The following is an 18,230-nucleotide window of genomic DNA, read 5'->3' as shown; positions in this document are numbered from 1 at the left end:
GTCAGCAAGTGATGGCTCGAGAATGGATTATTTAAAACGGCCCCAGTTTCGAATCCCTCGGAAAACATGGACGGCGATACGTGGCACCGGTGGAAAAGGAAACGTTATTGCTGCCGCTTTCGTTTCTTTAATACTATAAATTATCGCCTCCTTCCTTCTCCGACTCCGTAACATCCTCGGCAAACCGAGCGATCGGCTACGCGTGGACAGGGAGAGAGAGAGAGAGAGAGAGAGAGAGGGAACGAGGCGGAGAGCGATGGGCGCCAATGGGCAGGAGGCGTTGTTGAGGAAGGTGTTGGGCATGGGGTTCCTGGTCCAGGGCTTCCGGTGCTTCCCGTGGCTTGGCGTGAACTACTTTCTCATAGACGGGCTCGGCGTCGCCGCCTCGTCGCTTCAGATCCTTCAGAACTCCGCCAACCTCCCCATGGTGGCCAAGCCCCTCATCGGCATCCTTTCCGATGCCATCAGCATCAACGGCCAGCACCGCCTCCCCTACGTGGCCATCGGAGGTACCTCCTCTTTGCTTTCTCTTTTTTCGTCATCCCCTTTTCATTGGGAATCGCGGATCCCTTGTTCCTACGGACCGAGTGAGCTGCATAGAGCTAGAGGTCGGTGTCGGTTTCGTTAAGCGTTGCTTGTCTTTTGACTTTTTTTTGGTGGAGCTAATGTGTTCTAGGGCGATGTTTAACGTTTTATGTGACGAGTGGAATCCGGTGGAATGCCCCTTTCCCCTGCCCTTTACGTTTCTAGTCACGTATCCTAATAGTGTCTCAAAGAATCAACTGAATCTGATCAGAGAAGACCAATTCTGGAATCTTCAAATTCAGAATGGAATCATGGAAAAAATGAAATTGAATTAGGGACCATTGGTTGATTCCATTCTTCAATTCACTTAAAGGACTTGAGCAAAAAAAAAAAGTTAACACCCTAAATTAAGGCACGAGGAAGAGGAAACAAAAAGGAGTCAAATCATAAGAAGATGAATAAGCACTCGAGTTCCTATGAAAGAGAACTCACTTCAATAATTATGATTCTATGAATATGATACCATGAATGGAGATTTTATATGAATCATCTACTTGAGCATATACAGTATATCTCACGAAATTGGTTATTGAATCTTGTTTGATGTGCAAGGCAATTTGTTTTGAACTCTACTTAGACTATATGTCATGCATATTAATAGTTTGCCCTACCTTCTTTTTTCTTAATGTATATAATTCGGTTGAAATGCACTGTACTTGCCACTTTGTATGAATTATGATCTTTGTTTTTTTGGGGGGATTAAAAAAGGAAGAACTAGAAATTTAGTGTTCCACAATGGTCGGTGAGTTTAGAGTTTTGCCTTTGCTTTGGGAAGACGAATTGGCATGTTCTTGACTCTCTTCTTTTCTTTTCCTGGAAAAAGTAAAGAAAATTTAATGTATTCTAAAATTTAAGAAACTGACTTTTTCATTGAGTTCGCTAAAAATTCTGTCCACTTCACTTTTGAAAATCTTCATCCAATTGTTTCATTTCTTCTAGATTTACGCTGGCATTTCTTCTTAAAAAATAATGATTGTACCTTTGTTTTATGCGGCCACATAGGATTATACAATGATAACTGCATTGCAATCACTAATCACTGTCTTAAGGATTATGCAAAACATATTTGAACAAAAGTTTAACTTGTTAAAGTTCAAGCTAATATTGATTTGATTAAAAACTGTTTTACCCAAACAGACCTACAGGAAGCACAATTTTCGTATTGCTTGAATCACTATGTATATATGTATATATATGGACAGCATATGCACTGGTACCTGTGGGTATGCAATTAAGTATCATTTACTTTTTGAAACTCTGATATGTAATGGTGAAATCTGCTCTCTTTAACTGTTCCAGATTCTGTAGATGTGCTCCATTGTTCATTTAAATCTGTTTGTAAAAGGGAGCAGAGATTTGTTCCTCTTAAGATATAGAGGTAATCTTCATATAGCTTGAATTATTTTGAAAGAAGTCCAATTTTCACCAAATGTCAAAACCAACTCTCTTTGCAAAATCCATGCTTCTCAAGTGTAAACTGTTTTTGTATGATTATACCCTAGCTAAACTATACAAAAGATGTTTTCAATTCCATTATCTTTGAGTTGTATATTTTGCTTTGTGTTGTTGATCTATTTCCCAACTACACTTCCATCTACAGCACTTTTGCAGGTACTCTCATGGATTGCAATTGCTACGTTACCTGCAACATACCTCTCTATTCCCATCCTCACTCTCTTTCTCCTCCTTGGAAACCTTGGAGCCTCTATAGCTGAGGTTGCCAACGATGCCATTGTTGCTGAGGCTGGAAAGCAATCACATACTCCATCAGAATCTGGTCAGCTTCAGTCCTTTGTTCATATGTTTGGCTCTATTGGAGGCGGTCTTGGAAATCTCCTTGGTGGCCTTGCCCTCAGTCACGTCCCTCCAAAAACTATGTTCCTCTTCTTTGCGGTCCTACTGGTTATCCAATACTTGTTGACGATCAGCGTCTCCGAGAGTTCGCTTAACCTTCCCAAGAAGATAAGCCATCAATCAAAATCAACTAGCATCTGGAAACAGATATCGGAATTAGGCGTTGCTCTTCACAAGCCAGAAATTTATCATTCCATCATGTGGTTTTCAACATCTTATGCTATTGTCCCGCTGTTGAATGGCACTATGTTCTTCTACCAGACTCAGTACCTAAATCTCCCGTCCTCAGTCATTGGCTTCTCCAAGGTCTTTGGTCAAGTCGCATTGCTCATATGGAGTATCGCTTATAACAAGCAATTTAAGAAGTTCCCTGCAAAGAAAATTTTATTCGCCTTGCAGTCCACTGTCGCTATGTTCATGGTATCCGATGTCTTTTTCGTCAAAGGGACTTACCGAGCTATGGGGATTCCAGACTCGGTGTACGTGGTGATCTTCTCAGGATTATCTGAAGCTTTGCTCTTGTTCAAGATTCTTCCTAGTAGCGTGCTCATGGCAGCTATGTGCCCGGCTGGGTGTGAAGCGTCAGTCATGGCATTTCTGATGTCAGCAATAGCGCTTGCTAATATAATCAGTGGCTACTTCGGGGTGGCTCTTGCTGCATCAGTTGGAGTATCTGCTGCTGATAATTTCTCATATTTTCCGGTTGCAATCCTAATACAAGCCTTTTGCACACTGCTGCCTCTCTGTTTGATATCGTGGGTCCCAGATGTCAGCAGGCCTGTGAAGAAAGAAGATTAGACTAAAGTTTTTTTGTAAATTCTTTTCATAGAATATATCGGTTTTTTCATTAAAAAAACTTAATTGTAGTTGCCCAAGTGTTGACCAAGTGACATTTGAATTAAATTTTTTTCCTCTCTTTTTTTTTTACTTTATTTTTTGTTGTTGTATTAATTGTGATCTTGCTTTTTGATTTCCTTGCCCATTTGAAACTGGAAGACACTCCTGTGAAGAATTCTGATGATAAATGAAGTGGTTTAATATGCTTTTTCTCTAGTTGATTTGTGAATTGTTGCTTAACGTCTAGGGTGTATTTGACCCTATTTGGTTGGAGATTATTCTTGATAATTTTGATTATTCATTCAAGGTTATCAATAAAATTTCTGTTTGATTTAGATAATCGATGATTCTCGAGTAATGTTTTATGTCTGACACGTCAGTAAAAGAAACATGCAATCAGGAATCGAAAAATTTCGATTTTTCTTGATTCCAGGGTTAACGAATTTTTTTATCCAAAATATCCTCGGATAAAAGAAAAATGTAACAAAAAAGAAAAATGTAAAGGAAAAAATAAAAAATATTAAAAAAATAAAAATTTATTAAAAACTTAAAAAAAAATTTAAAATTTAAAAAATGAGAAAAAATTAAAAACTAAAAAAAATAAAAAAAAAATTTTAAAAAGTAAAAAAAATAAAAAAACGTTAAAAACATAAAAATATATAAAAAATGTAAAAGAAATTTAAAAAATAAAAAAAATTTAAAAAAACAAAAAACGTAAAAAAATTAAAAATAATAATTAAAATAAAAAATAAAAAAGTAAAAAAAATTTAAAAAATAAAAATAAAAAAGTAAAAAAACTAAAAAACATAAAAAAAAACAAACAAAATAAAAATATATATAGAAATAAAGAAAAAGTAAAAAAGAAAAGGTAAAAAATAAATGGAGAGTTTAAATAATAATAATAATAATAATAATAATATTATTATTATTATTAATATTAATAAGGGTAATATAGTAAAATATTAAACTAGATTATTCATTAAACCTTCAAACAAACAAGTTTATATTGTATTACTTGGATTGAACCAAACAACATTTGATTATGTTTTATTCCCTATAATCTTGATTATGTGATTATCAGGTAATCACATAACCAAAATTATACATAATAACTTGAACCAAATGCACCTTAAAATTATTTAATATTCCTAAATAATAAGACTTATTGACATCTAAACACATTCAATTGAATGAGAACTTGTCCCAAGGACATAGCCAAGTTGATATTTAGTTGTAGATGGTCTATATATTATATAAGAATAGGGATCGAATTATTGGGAGAATAATCTTAAGAGAATTTGGGAAGTCACCTTTTGTCACATAAACTTCTTTTTCACTTCATTGCTCTCTTTAACATCTCTACTTTAAAGTTTCAACACATCCTTTTGATTCTTTTGTAAAAGTTTGGCTTTTGACTGCTTTCATACTTCAAATTTGTGCCAGTTTATCCTTTTCGTTATATATTTTTATTTACATTATTATTATAATGCATTCCTTGATGCCGACTCAGCAACGGAATTTATGCTTGTCGTGCATTGCGACAAGAGCAGCGCGTCGGCGGCATAGTTCTTTCTTTCCCACCGACGCTCCTGTCCACGTAGAGACAGCTAGCGGTGGCCCCAAGGGACTAAAACCAGGCCCCACGTTTTTAATATCATTATTTACCAACTTATATTTTTTTTCCATGCAAATAAATTTCATTAAATCAAAGGGTTGGTAAATGAACAAAAAAATTTTCCATAAATTTGATATTTACTTTCATAAGAACTCATTTACATATAAAATACATGTTTAATTCATTTTTTAAAATATATATGAAAACACATGAAGAACAACATTTATAAATATTTATAACAAAATATGTTTAAAAGAAAAGAAATAGTTTAAATTGCATTGGTTTACTTTCACTCCATTTCATTTCTCTTGCTTATTTGGACGGAATCTGCTTAAATTTTATTCATTTCATTTTCATCTTAATTACATGATAAAAAATATATATATGACAAAACAGGAATCCAACAGCTCAAACTTTTCTATTTATTTATTTGTTTAAGAAACTGGCACAGACTTAGCTAGTAACGCTGGATTAGCCTTTAAATCGCGTTCCTTGGAGAGAAGAATCTCTGCGCACAACTTGAAACTCGAAGATCTCTTTCTTTCTTCCACGTCCCAAACTCTCTTTCTTATCCTTGAGGTTTGAACATCCACCCACAGTTTTCTGCAGCGTTTTTCTCTGTTTCTGGAGCTCACAAATTTTAGTAACACTGCAGAATGTTTAGTGCTAATTCAAGAGCATGGATCCATCCTTTGCTCTGCTTAATCTTCTCACTGGTCTCTCTGGACGTGGATGGAGGTCCTGTGCCAATGACTATCCTGCAAAGTGCAGTGGCTAAAGGAGCAGGTCTCTTTATTCATCATCATCATCATCAGTCTTCACTTTCATCTTTCAACAAATCAATCGGTTTCATGCTTCTGCATCTTCCAGTTGGTTTTTCTTGCACAAATTTTATTTTATTTTATTTTATTTTGCAGTATGTCTGGATGGAAGCCCCCCAGCTTATCATTTTTCTCCAGGTTTTGGCTCTGGTGTGAATAATTGGTTGGTTCACATGGAGGTCTGATCCCTTTTCATCTTCTTGCATCTTGAGCAGTATTGCTATCTTTAACAAAGAAACATGTGTAAAAAGTCATGTTCTTGTTCCAAACATTCTCATTCAATCCCTCCTGAGAAGTGTCAATTCCTCCCAAAATATGTTGTAGCATTGATTACTAACCTAGAATTTATTTGGCACTCAGTTATAGCTACTACACCTGTTGAGTCCATTAGGCTGTGAAAATTAAGTATTAACAATTTTACATATTGCTCTGACTCTACTCTGAGCCTTTTCGAGCTTTTATCAACATTGTGCTTTGCCTTTACTAAATCGTGCACCATTAATACCCTTTTAACTTTAAACTACCTAATTTCATGCATTATATATATATTTTCATCCATTTTCAGGGAGGAGGATGGTGCAGGAACGTTGAGGAATGTGTAGAACGAAAAGGCAATTTCAGAGGCTCCTCCAAGTATATGAAGCCACTCTCATTCTCTGGAATTCTTGGAGATAATCAGAAAGCCAATCCTGGTATGGAGTTTCGATAGCTTTATGGATGTAATAATACAATATAAGTATGGATCCAAAGTATGAATCTCTATTTTATTGCTCCTCAAAATTAATCTTTTTTCTTCTCAAGCTTAAATAACTTCAGTGTGCTCTTCTTGTTCTTCACTGCATGGCATACTTGCAGACTTCTACAACTGGAATAGGATCAAGATTCGGTACTGTGATGGTTCTTCTTTTACTGGGGATGTGGAAGCTGTTAATCCAGTAATCTCCTCAAACCATAACATCATTATGGATGAGATTTAGTGATAATTTTCTGACGTAATTAAATTTTTGTGAGGCCACAAATCTTCACTATAGAGGAGGCAGGGTTTGGCGTGCCATTATCGACGATCTGTTAGCAAAGGGGATGAACAGAGCACAAAATGTATGCACTTTAAAGTTGTGCAGCCTTGCAATGCAACTCTTGTGCTAATACTTCTGAACTCTTGTAGGCACTGCTTTCTGGCTGTTCAGCTGGTGGATTGGCATCCATTCTGCACTGTGACAACTTCCGCAATCTTCTACCAGCAAGCGCGAAAGTGAAGTGCTTTTCGGATGCCGGCTACTTCATCGATGCGTAAGTTCGATCATCCTTGAGTGTTCTAGCATTACATGCCATGCTAAATGAACCACAATTGCTTCTGATAGGAAAGATATCTCAGGAGCAGACTCTATCAAGTCCTTCTTCACTAATGTTGTCAACCTTCATGTATGTTGAGGAAGAGTAATCTCATGCAACTGTTTCCAGGGAAGATGTGTGTTAATTGTCTGTCTGTGTCTTCTTAGGGTTCAGCCAAGAATTTGCCTCCTTCTTGCACTTCAAGGCTACCACCAAGCATGGTGAGAAGTATTTCTTTGCCTTATCGATCGATCATTCGTTGTAGCATTTCATCTGAACAAATCTTGCACATTGCAAGTGCAGTGCTTTTTCCCACAGCATGTGGTGGCTACGATGAGGACACCTCTGTTCATTCTCAATGCTGCATATGATGCATGGCAGGTAACAAATCCATGGCATTGCTTGCTCCGTTTGCTATCTAGTTAGTAATGGTGCACATTTCAGATCAGGAATATTTTAGCTCCGAGTTCTGCCGATCGCGGTAAAGCTTGGACAGATTGCAAGCTTGACATCAAGCATTGTTCTTCGTCTCAACTACAGACATTGCAAGGTTAGCAGTTTCTAGTCACTTTTAGCTGCAAAAAAGGTTCAAGTACTGATGCCTGCTTGTTAAAATCCAGGTTACAGGTCGCAGTTCTTGCAAGCATTGCCAGCCAGCAGCTCTACAGGCATGTTCATACTCTCCTGCCATGCTCATTGCCACTCGGGAGATCAAACTACATGGCAAGCAGCTGATTCTCCAGTGATCGATAAGACTGTAAGCTCAAAACTTAGTCATATTTATGAACTACTAGTCCATAATGGAATCGAATTCAACTCTTCGCAGAGAATTGCCCAAGCTGTTGGAGATTGGTACTATGGCCGGAGTGCTGTCAGGAAGATTGACTGCCCGTACCCGTGCAATTCTTCGTGCCGAAACATCGATAATGAATGAAACTGAACTCCTCCCCTCATTCATCATCGTCCTCGAAGTGCCTTAGCTCTGCTTTGCAATAACGTTTACGTTGGTGTGCTTTGTTTGAAGAAAAGGAACGTGTTTCAATATTTGCATTTGTTGTATTTATCTAATATTGACTTGATCAGTTGATCTTATCATAATTTAAGATATTTAGATTCACATAATGTGCAACGACAAACTTAATTCCATCGACTACAGAACTGTTGCCTCGCATTCCATAAGAGCTCTTTAAAAACAAAAATAAGAGGGGAAAGTCCCTACAAATGTTTGATCTCAATGACTAATTAGATTGTTGATTTTCAAGAAAGATTCACAAATAGCTACCAGCCAAACTTGTCGAATATCTGGGAAAACAGGAACAATTGCTCCTTGGATTAAGCTTCAGGGATGAAACAACTATACTGAATTCAGTTGTTGATCTCTACATTCCTGTTGAGAATCACAGTACTGCTTGTACGCACAGCGGCATGGTCCTTGCCTAATCTGCAATTACAGAAAGTTGCACCTTTTTTTAAGTTTTAACAAACATAAATCAAACTATGAATGAGAAAGCTTCTTGCAGACTGTAAACACTGAGGAAGCATGTTTCATTGTTAGCATGCTTTACGGACACAAGTTAGTGTGATTGATCCTGAGTAGCTAGCAGGCAAGGATGGTTTAAGACATGATGTGTCTACAATCTACAACCTATGAAATTTTTATCTGAATGGATAAGAAAGCTCATACAATCTTATTTACAACTTGTTCTGTTCGTGTGACAAGTAATAGAAAAGCAGGGGATGCAACAAAAGCAGACAAGAAAAACACAACAACAATGATTCTTCTTAAAGTAAATCTTGATTGTCCCATAGTAGAACATTATTAATGAAAAGTTAAATGAACATGACTGCAATATGTATTCTGTCAATACTAAAGTGAAAGTTCAGAAATTTCATAGTAGATGGTATCTAGAACCAATCTCATGTTGCATACAAATGAAATGTCAAGATTAAACAGGTAATAAATATATTCTACAGTTTGCCGAGAAAAAAAAAATAAAAAAGACAATTAGTTCCAACAGTTTTACATAAATGGAAAAAATAAATATAAGAAATAGAAGCAATAAAAGGTATATTTGGATAAATAAAGCTAAAATTAGCGTTGTTATTGAAAAAACAATTAGATGTGAAAAAGAAAACCACCTAAAGCAACTTTAAAAAGTATCTATTCTGTGTCTTCTTCAATATTACAAAATAATAAGCACCAAATTGATTCAGGGAAAGTACTTGCTCCCTTTATCTATCCAAGTTAACATACAAGCATAACAAACATTGCACACAGACAAACTGAGGAAATTGATGAATTAGTATTCCTTTGAAATAAAACATATTGTACAATAACATATCTACAAAATAAGGAAAGACTACTTGTCAAATCTCCTAAAAATCAGTAACTGCAGTCCATATTCTCAAAGATATCCTAAGCGACTAATTAGCTAATTAACAACGGTAACTATATGAGGAAACAAGAATATTATACACAAACCTTGCGAAAAGTGAAGGAAACCCTCCGAGAACTTCTTCTTATTTGCTTGTCTCCTATTATGTCAACCTGCAAGACATTGTTTAAAGTAGCAGATCTCCAGCTATAGATTACAGATACTTTGATATATTCATTTTGTTCTATGCCTACTTGTATAAACAAAACAAGTTGGACAGGTGTTGGAAGAACTGAAAATTTTTGTCTAAGAACAAAAGTAAAGGTGATTAGTTGGTTCAACAGTTGTGATATGGCGGCCCTCAGTAGATGTCAATGGTGAGGAAACAGATAGAGCCAACTTCAGATAGTTTGGGCCTTAGCATTCTTGTTGTTTTGTTGTAATGTACAGTAAAAAACTTCAAAGCTTCAAACAACAAATGATGGCCAAGCAAATTTAGATGAGCCAAATAGTTACAAGAAAAAGAAGGAAAAGAAATATACTTTGTGATGTGGAATATAATGATTCCAAGCGTACCGCCCTTCCCCAGACATCAAGAGCATAGAACGAGAAGGAAGAAATATAGCTTTTCTAATGGTGTTAGAAGACAAAAGAATGCTGTCTTCATTTATTTCATCAACAGATGCAGATGGAAATTGCCAAGTTCCTAGAGGATATCTCCTGAATTCCATTATGCATGAACCAGCAACAGAGAGGCTGAAGATAAGTTCATCAAAAGCTGAGTGGGTGTCTATGTGTGGGGATAAACCCACCCCACATGGATATTCATTAACCTGTAGTAAATTTAAAGTTAAAGCTTATAAACATTACCAAGTTGAAGTATATAGCAGGGGATCATAAGCTAAGGAAATCGAATGAAAAAGAATGACTGTAATCATTTTAGACTATCATAATCATGACCCAATGGTTACTATTTATTTTTTCTGATGTGCTTGTTTAGTTTCTAGTACCATAATCTTGCTTGCAAAATATTTTTTTAAAAAAAGCATAAAAAATGCATTAAGCCATATCTTTATATTATTTATATTATTATATATGGGATTCATCCTTGATTCAACTGGTACATAACCAACACTAAAGAATAAAAAAATGCCCTTTGTGAATCTCGAAGAGGACACCCTTTTGGTTAAATATGAAAAGGATGCCCTTTTACCTTTCTAATTTTGAATAGAACTATTCAATTTTGTCTATTTGAGAGTTTAATTCAAATTCAACAGTACCAAATTAGGTCTAACGGAATTTGAATTACTATGGAAGCCATATTAGGAATTACATATTTCTTTGAAACTTTTATTTTTCATTCCAAATAGATGGTTTTTATATTTCACAGCACACAACAACTTCTATATAAAATTTGATTCAATGGAGCAAAAATTTACTGTTCTATCTAAAACTAGAAAAGGTAAAAGAGGCAGAATTTTAATACTTAACCAGAAAGAGACAACCACTTGATGATTTAATATCAAGGGCACAAATCCAAACAACCAATACATGGACACATGCAATATTTTGCATTGCATTATAGTTTCAACTAATTATAAAATATTTTGAACCAAAACAACCGTGATAACAATTAGCTATTACTTAGAAGCAGAAACAGTTTCCTTTTGTTCTCTTTATTAGGCGCTTGAAATTCTACTAGTTGGCACAAGGTTAGAATCCCAATTGTAGCAATCGGCGTTTAGTCCATATTTCAAGTTTTCAACTACTTCTGTGGCAACCTAAAGATGGATGAAAAAAAAACATTGTTATAATAATTGAAGGTTCACTAAGGTATGTTTTCTGTTGAAAAAAAATGTTTTTGACAATTGTTATCAACCAGTTGTTATCGTTGTTATCAACTGGTTGAAAAAAAAAGTTTCATTTCTTTTGTTTCACAACTGAAGATGCACCAAAGTATCTGTAGTTTATTGCAGTACAAATACTTTGAAAAGATAAGTAAAACTACTTTTTGAAAGGAAAAAAAAATGTCCTGACATACCGTTAACTGATCCATCTCTTTATTCTGATCATCAACAAGACCAGGAAATGATACAATTTTCTGAAGTATGTTAGAAACAAAATATGGGAGCTCACCTAAAAACTGCTTTGAATCAACATTTCTTGTCTGCATAACAAAATAGTGATGGGAGTCATTATTCACCATAACCATCCAGAGAGAAAATTTTAGTTACCCAACTAATAAAACCAGAATATACTAGAACAGGCTTAACATGGAGGCAATTACAGAAGGAGCTATCTGGCTTGACAAATGAGAAATACCTTGCACACAATACACTCATAAATGTATAATGTTCTAAAATGTCAAAAAAAAAATTATTATGCTAACAGCAATAGTTTACCTCAGTTGTGGGCTGACATAAGCTAGAATAAAACAGGTCTTGACACAGAAATAGTTACATCAAAACCTTACCAATCATGAAATATTGAAATTAACATTACGATAATTTAAGAATTTGACAGAAAAGAATCAGCTTTTCTACAAGATCCAGACAACTGATCAAAAGTTTAACTAGATAGGAAGCAATTTACCTTGTATAGAAATTCATAGCCATAATGCTGAACTCGTCGTTTTGCCAGATTTATCCATTTCCTACTGTCAACTTCCGCAAGAAGTTCCTGAGATCATATTATTGATAAAAGTGGGCTACCAGATATCAAATCAAAGAAGCATTGGAAAATAAAAATGATTTTCTGCACACTAAGGAAAACCAATTATGTAACAAAAATAATAGTTGGGTTTTCTATAGAAGCCTTCTTATAAAGAAATCCTTGGTGACCTCTATAGTAAATTGAATACACACAAGTGTGAATCAAGTATCCTGGTGTTTGTCACTTCAGAATTGCATCATAGCAGAAATTAACTAATCTACCAGTAAGCTACCACCATAATATTCATGAAGAATTTCTACAAAATATATTTTTCAATCATTCCTGACCTGTTCCTCCTCCAAAGTAATAAAATCATGCACCAAATAGATTCCTGGAATATCCAAATCCGATGCTAAGAAAGACACTGGAAGCACATTATCACCATGGACCTAGATATAGTATGATGTTAGTCATGGACAAGCATAAATCTGTCTCCATGGATTTTTCATTAAAAAATGAAGTGCCCAAAATGAGGAGAAACATGTAATCACACAAAGGTCAATGCATGAGAAAAATCAGCTCCTTCATGTTGTAAAAATATATATATATAAAAAGTGTGATATGACTTGAAGACATCACAGTTAATTTGAACAATAGTATTGGATAGGTAAAACTGAAAACATAAAGTTTCCTAGAAAGCGAACAATGTTAGCAACCAGAAAATTGTTTAATTAGTAGCAAGAGAGACTACTGCAACTATTTCATACTTGTGATGTTATATAACTGCCAAACGCTGGTTTTGTGTTAATGCATATCATACACCAATTTATTTGTTTTTCTAATCCCATGCCAACAGAAATTATCTACATAGTTTGTTCCACTATATATTTATTTTATTATTATATATTAGGGGTGGTCATTTGTGCCATACTAATTGTGTCATAAATGGGTCAACAAAAATCTATAAGAGAAAATATTAAATTGATTATACTTTTTTTAAAAAAAGTATTGTTACTCCCTAAAAGTTTATTATGTGGCATAAAAGTTATTAATATTTTTAAAAATAATTATCTAGACAAATAGCTCATTTCAAGTTAACCTATTTATATATTTGGGTGATATTGTGTTGCTTTTAGGTTTTATCTTTGTTAATTGTGTTTCTAGTTGTGTTGGGTCATGATATTGGGTCGTGTTTAATATTGTCAACTCTATTATATGTAGTGTGGAAAGACAAGGGAGAGCAGGGCAGATATCATAAACCAATCATTGTTCGTTTTTTTTTCTGAGAAAAGGTAAGAGTGAGCTTGGTTCTCACTCAGATGGCATTGATAAAAAGGTTAAACTGCGGAGAACCAAAGGCTACAACATGACAAATAGCAGGATAATAGGTTAAAGTTCAAAGTATTGTACTGCTAAATAAGATTAAAAAAAATACAGAAGCTAGTAGTCAGTGAGGAAGCATATCTGGATTCAGCTTCCATCATGCATCCAGTTCATTTAGAAATTGCTGTTTATCCCATCAGACTGAAAAGAACTCGCCTGTCATTGGCACTTCACCTGCAGCTCCAAAGCTTTAGGTAGTCTATCCATATGCAACTGTATTACATCTCGCACATATGCAAATGCAATTGGTTGCTTTAATATGCGATTGGGCCAGTCTAGACCAATCCAGATTAGTTCAACTCATCTTAGTACCATTAGTAGTAGACTAAACAGGAAAGGAGACAACTGATCTAGTTTGGGTTTAATTGATTTCCATTACAAAAAAATGCCAAAATGAAGGGAATAGAACCCTTGTAGAAAATATCACGGTGTAGGTATATATGACTAGTTCTTTGATGATTTAGAACTAAAAGAATTCATACTTTGATCAACATTGAGAAGGCAGTTGGTTACAACATTTTTGAATGTGAGATATTCCAACCAACTAGTAAATTCACATAAAATTAAGCTGAGACAATAAAGACCATGAAGGAAGATGCCATCAACACTCGGTGGTATGCTGTGCTTTTCCACTACCTATCTACAAACCTCAGAAAATAATTTCTCAAGATTTTCACTTGAGAATCATTTTTCCTTTTGGAGAACTACCAAACAATTTGCAAATTCTAAAAGAAAAAGAATTAAACTATGCTTGGTAGACTGATTATAAACAATTTGCAACAGATATGATTTTAACTCTAATGCATAAGAAGTTACTAGAAATATGCTTATATAAAAATCTTAAAATCACTCTTATGCTTCACGATCTAGTACTTACAAAATGTTCCAAGTGGAACAAGCAAAGAATAACTCAATAAAATAGCAGTGGACTCTTCAAACATTATGATCATGATTGATTGACAAATTCCACAAATATTTCAGTATCTCATAATTAATAGCATGACACTAAATGATCCTTCAAACTCTGGAAACAATAGAAACTGTACATAAAATAAAGATCGCCTAGAGAAAGCATCACAAAATTGTTCCCTCATTGAATGTAATTTCTTTGCTATTGAAATAGTACCCAAGACTAGAACTATTAAAAAAGTTACCTCTCTGAGTAGTAAAAGGGTAGCCTGGTACACGAAACTCCTGCTAATGTAGGGTCCTGGGGTCTATTGTACATGGCCTTACTCTACATTGCAAGAGACTATTTTTACGACTCGAACCCGTGACCATCAAGTCACATGGCAGCAATATATACACACTGATGCAATGGTAGACTAAATAGATAAAACAAAAGTCAATAACAATGAGTCCTCTTAGTATTTGATATAAAGGAGTAAATAGATAATTATAGCCCATCATTTTTAGAGGAGACATAATAGTAATTTGTCTCAAGTACAGTGTCTGCTACAGTGTTGGCAAAGGACCTGGAAGTTGTGGCTAAGGTGTTACATGTGTCTGAAATCCACCTTTACCAAATGAGGGCTTGCGTCCATACACATCAAATATAATTTGTGGGCTCCTTTCAAAAAAAAAAAATCAGCTTAACTAAAACAGTTTTTAGTATCTATAAATGCCCACCTGAAATTCAATGTGGGATATATTCTATATATGAGAAGATTATATGTTGATAAGTATATTGGGCAAAGTAAGGGATTTAGATGATATGTCCTAATCATCAAGTAGGATATATCTGCTGGAAACAAATATAAACTCCGACATATTTAAGCAATACATGTCTGTAAAACACTTAAACATATGATGTATTACTCAATTTAAAGAATTAGTCTCTGACTAAACCTTTTGCGGTGGCTGAATTGCTGAATAGCGTATGTGCAAGGTTCTCCCTCCAAGTTCAGCACAAGGGCATCCATTTAACATTTTAATGGCTGCTTCGGCAGCATTGACTTCAGAAAAGCAAACAATCACACGGGCACCAGTTTCATCAGCAGCATGGACTCCAATGACCTTCCCAAAAATGCTAAAGGCAGCTTCAATATTTTCAAAAGGTATGCCCACAGCTGGTCCACAATTGGCAATGAACAAGTAAGGGGTTGGCTCATGCTTCAAGCCTTTAGGCTTTGTAAATCTTGAATTACTCATCTGAATTACTGGCATTTTACAACCTAAGAACATGGGAAAAAAAATAAGAGATAACTCCACTCCATCTCATGAAAGAAGAGAAAGTAATATTATAATCAAATAGTAAGATGGATGGTTGTATAGAAGAGGCATTTTGGTTAGATATATCATATGATTGGTTAATCTGTTCATGCACTGTTTACATCAAGCAAAATTTATGAGAAAATTAAAAAACCACACAATTTTGCAACATTTATCACACATATTGGCATTCAAATAACATTTTGCAAGGAAGATACGAGGAGTCATCTTTTCCACGATGAGATACTTCTCAATGCTAATCAATGGGGCGTAAACCAAAAAGTGCACCAGACCAGTTCTATAGCTAATTATCAGAGAAATATAAAGTAGATTTCAATTTTTATTAGACATAACTCGTATTATAAATTCATTCATAGAAACATTATCTTACCTTTCCAAGATCATATTTGCATCCCACACATGTATAAATGTTTAATAAGAATAGATTTCTCGTGAAGAATACATGGCAAACCATGGTAAAAGCAAATCTAAGATGGAGTTTTTCTTTTCCTCATACAGACCTATCCCAAGTGGCATGATGAGACAATAGTCGAATTACTAGTATGAGAGTTATAGCGAGAGAGGAGGGAAAGGCTCACAAACTTAATGATATATGGAGCTTCATCCTTTATGTACATCTTTTTGTCACATTTCCTCCTCTCCTTTGAATCTTCCATCTTCCATCCAAGTAATTGGCACTAAAATCATATATAATGTTGGTGCAAGACTGCCTATCAAGAGCATCACAATTGCCATGTTTATATCATGATTCCAGTTTTTTTTTTTCCAGCAACATGTTTCCATTTTAGTTGGAACTGAATTCCACAATAAAAATAGTTTCCTAAAAATAAAGTATAAATTTTGTTTAAGAAGGAATCACAATAGGAATTCAATTTCTTAGGGTTTCTTACTTAAGTATCTGAAGTTTGTGAGATAACTGCTTGGGTCAACCAAAAAATTGAGAAACCCATTGCACCTTCCTACAGTCTAAAGACAAATGGACTACAATGCAAGATGGTATGGCCAAAAATGCATAGACTGAAGATAGAAATTAGGCATTGATGTAATTGACCTCTATTGCCAGAAGCTAGCTTTTTGCTCTCTAAATGGTGGTGGATGACAGTGAATTCCACTCTACTCCCATGGGTGCAAAATTTTCCCCCATGGCGTTGCATGACACTCCCTCCTACAGATAGCTCCCGCTATCTAGAATTATACTTAACTGCATGAAAGCCTTCAACTTTTGGTGGTCACCGAGCACCCGAGGACTACCTTACTTCCTTCCAGTGTGATAAATGTGTTGGTATATCTCCTCCTTGAGACTCCTCATATCCAATCAAACTTGTGAATCTTGACTATTTTGCTTTATTGTACTCTATCCAGTGAAGGAGACCAACCCCTTTGGAAGATCAGGTTCTCTAGTCATGTTTGCTCCTCATGTGTGATCCAATTCCTACTCTCCATCCACGTTCCACCTGGAGATGAAGAGGACATTTTCCTCTATTTTACCGTATACAAAGGAGGTTTTTTCAACCAAAAAGTTCTATACTCAAATTAGGGATGGTGGAATACAAGTCAACTGGCATGGACTCTTTTGAAGCAACTCCGCTCTACCAAAGTTAAAACTCTAGGTTGGGCTAACATAAGAATAAACTTCATTTGAACAAATTCCTTCACCTACCTTAGCTTCGTCCGTGTTCTACAGCCAATGCCCATAAACTTCTCTACGACTACTACTACTAGTCCTATGTGAAGTGGCAACATTTTGGTTGGAGACAGTTTGTCTAGAACGTACAAGTACATTTGGTACAAGAAACTGAATGGAGCTCAACTTTTTCGACCAAAGTAGTCTCCGTACAGCAGCAGTAACCAAACTTGGATGATTTGAGCAAAACTTGGATCTTGTGAGGAAATCAATGTAACCTGATGCAATGTTTGGTTGACTTGGTAATTAAACTGTTATACCAATGGGTACACCAATTGTTAAGTGTGGCTGTCTTCCTCAGCCCTAATCTGCAAATAAACAAGATTTACAGAGGATTTTACACAATATAGCGAGGAAGGGAACCTACCTCCCCCCTTTCCCTCTAAAAAAAAAATGCAAACAGTGATAAAAATAATCTCCTAAGCATTACATCAAACAGTTATTGTGCACGTTACTACAACGAAGGATCTGCCCACGGCAAAACGTAATCAAATAGAAACTGAAATTATAGTTAGATCAAGGAAGAGCAAGATTACCACAGCATTTGCAATCAACAAGTAGTACAATTGAAACACGAAGATTCACTCGAGGATTTGAGAAACAAACTACGGACCTCGCACCCGCTTCAAGACCACCCGTTGCCTTCTCGATCGGAGCTCAAGCCGAAATCTCTCTGCTCTTCATTCTCTCCCTCGTAAGGAATGCAATCAGGAAACTTTTCGAAAGATATGCACGTTCGTGATAGCAGGCCGGTTGTTTGTTGACCAGCTACTTCAAGCGAGCCCGCATAAACATGGACTGGTGCAACCAAAAGGCATGAATCTATTTAAGTTAGCCTATATAAAGGTGTATGGGGTCGG

General features: G+C 35.4%; 3 protein-coding genes across 5 annotated transcripts; 2 read left to right on the top strand and 1 right to left on the bottom strand.

The window, feature by feature from the left end:
* Positions 1 to 156: 156 nt before the first annotated feature.
* LOC122022741 (probable folate-biopterin transporter 7) lies at positions 157 to 3,371 on the top strand. Of its 2 annotated transcripts, none has more exons than XM_042580830.1 (2): positions 157 to 509; positions 2,186 to 3,371. In XM_042580830.1, the coding sequence occupies exons 1-2, from the start codon at positions 257 to 259 to the stop codon at positions 3,235 to 3,237; spliced, it is 1,305 nt and encodes a 434-aa protein (XP_042436764.1). In that variant the 5' UTR covers positions 157 to 256; the 3' UTR covers positions 3,238 to 3,371. The 2 variants fall into 2 exon arrangements, with proteins under 2 accessions (XP_042436764.1, XP_042436765.1); XM_042580831.1 differs by lacking the exon at positions 157 to 509 and adding an exon at positions 510 to 1,963.
* Positions 3,372 to 5,312: 1,941 nt separating this feature from the next.
* LOC122022442 (pectin acetylesterase 7-like) lies at positions 5,313 to 8,161 on the top strand. The gene is made up of 13 exons (XM_042580452.1): positions 5,313 to 5,470; positions 5,547 to 5,677; positions 5,809 to 5,891; positions 6,278 to 6,404; positions 6,568 to 6,647; positions 6,724 to 6,810; positions 6,878 to 7,002; positions 7,074 to 7,134; positions 7,212 to 7,265; positions 7,348 to 7,425; positions 7,489 to 7,594; positions 7,665 to 7,801; positions 7,871 to 8,161. Exons 2-13 carry the CDS (start codon positions 5,548 to 5,550, stop codon positions 7,976 to 7,978), a joined length of 1,176 nt encoding a protein of 391 aa, XP_042436386.1. The 5' UTR covers positions 5,313 to 5,470; position 5,547; the 3' UTR covers positions 7,979 to 8,161.
* Positions 8,162 to 8,192: 31 nt separating this feature from the next.
* On the bottom strand, positions 8,193 to 18,194 carry LOC122022443 (alkylated DNA repair protein ALKBH8 homolog). 2 transcript variants are annotated; one of them, XM_042580454.1, is made up of 8 exons: positions 17,907 to 18,194; positions 15,303 to 15,628; positions 12,419 to 12,520; positions 12,012 to 12,098; positions 11,461 to 11,586; positions 9,962 to 10,252; positions 9,527 to 9,592; positions 8,193 to 8,485 (listed from the first exon to the last, which is right to left on the bottom strand). In XM_042580454.1, the coding sequence occupies exons 2-8, from the start codon at positions 15,618 to 15,620 to the stop codon at positions 8,399 to 8,401; spliced, it is 1,077 nt and encodes a 358-aa protein (XP_042436388.1). In that variant the 5' UTR covers positions 15,621 to 15,628; positions 17,907 to 18,194; the 3' UTR covers positions 8,193 to 8,398. The 2 variants fall into 2 exon arrangements, with proteins under 2 accessions (XP_042436388.1, XP_042436387.1); XM_042580453.1 differs by having other exon boundaries at positions 17,984 to 18,194.
* Positions 18,195 to 18,230: the final 36 nt, after the last annotated feature.

This window comes from Zingiber officinale, chromosome 9B (assembly GCF_018446385.1).
Source record: "Zingiber officinale cultivar Zhangliang chromosome 9B, Zo_v1.1, whole genome shotgun sequence".
NCBI lineage: Eukaryota > Viridiplantae > Streptophyta > Magnoliopsida > Zingiberales > Zingiberaceae > Zingiber > Zingiber officinale.
This window is presented reverse-complemented; position numbering and strand designations above follow the sequence as displayed.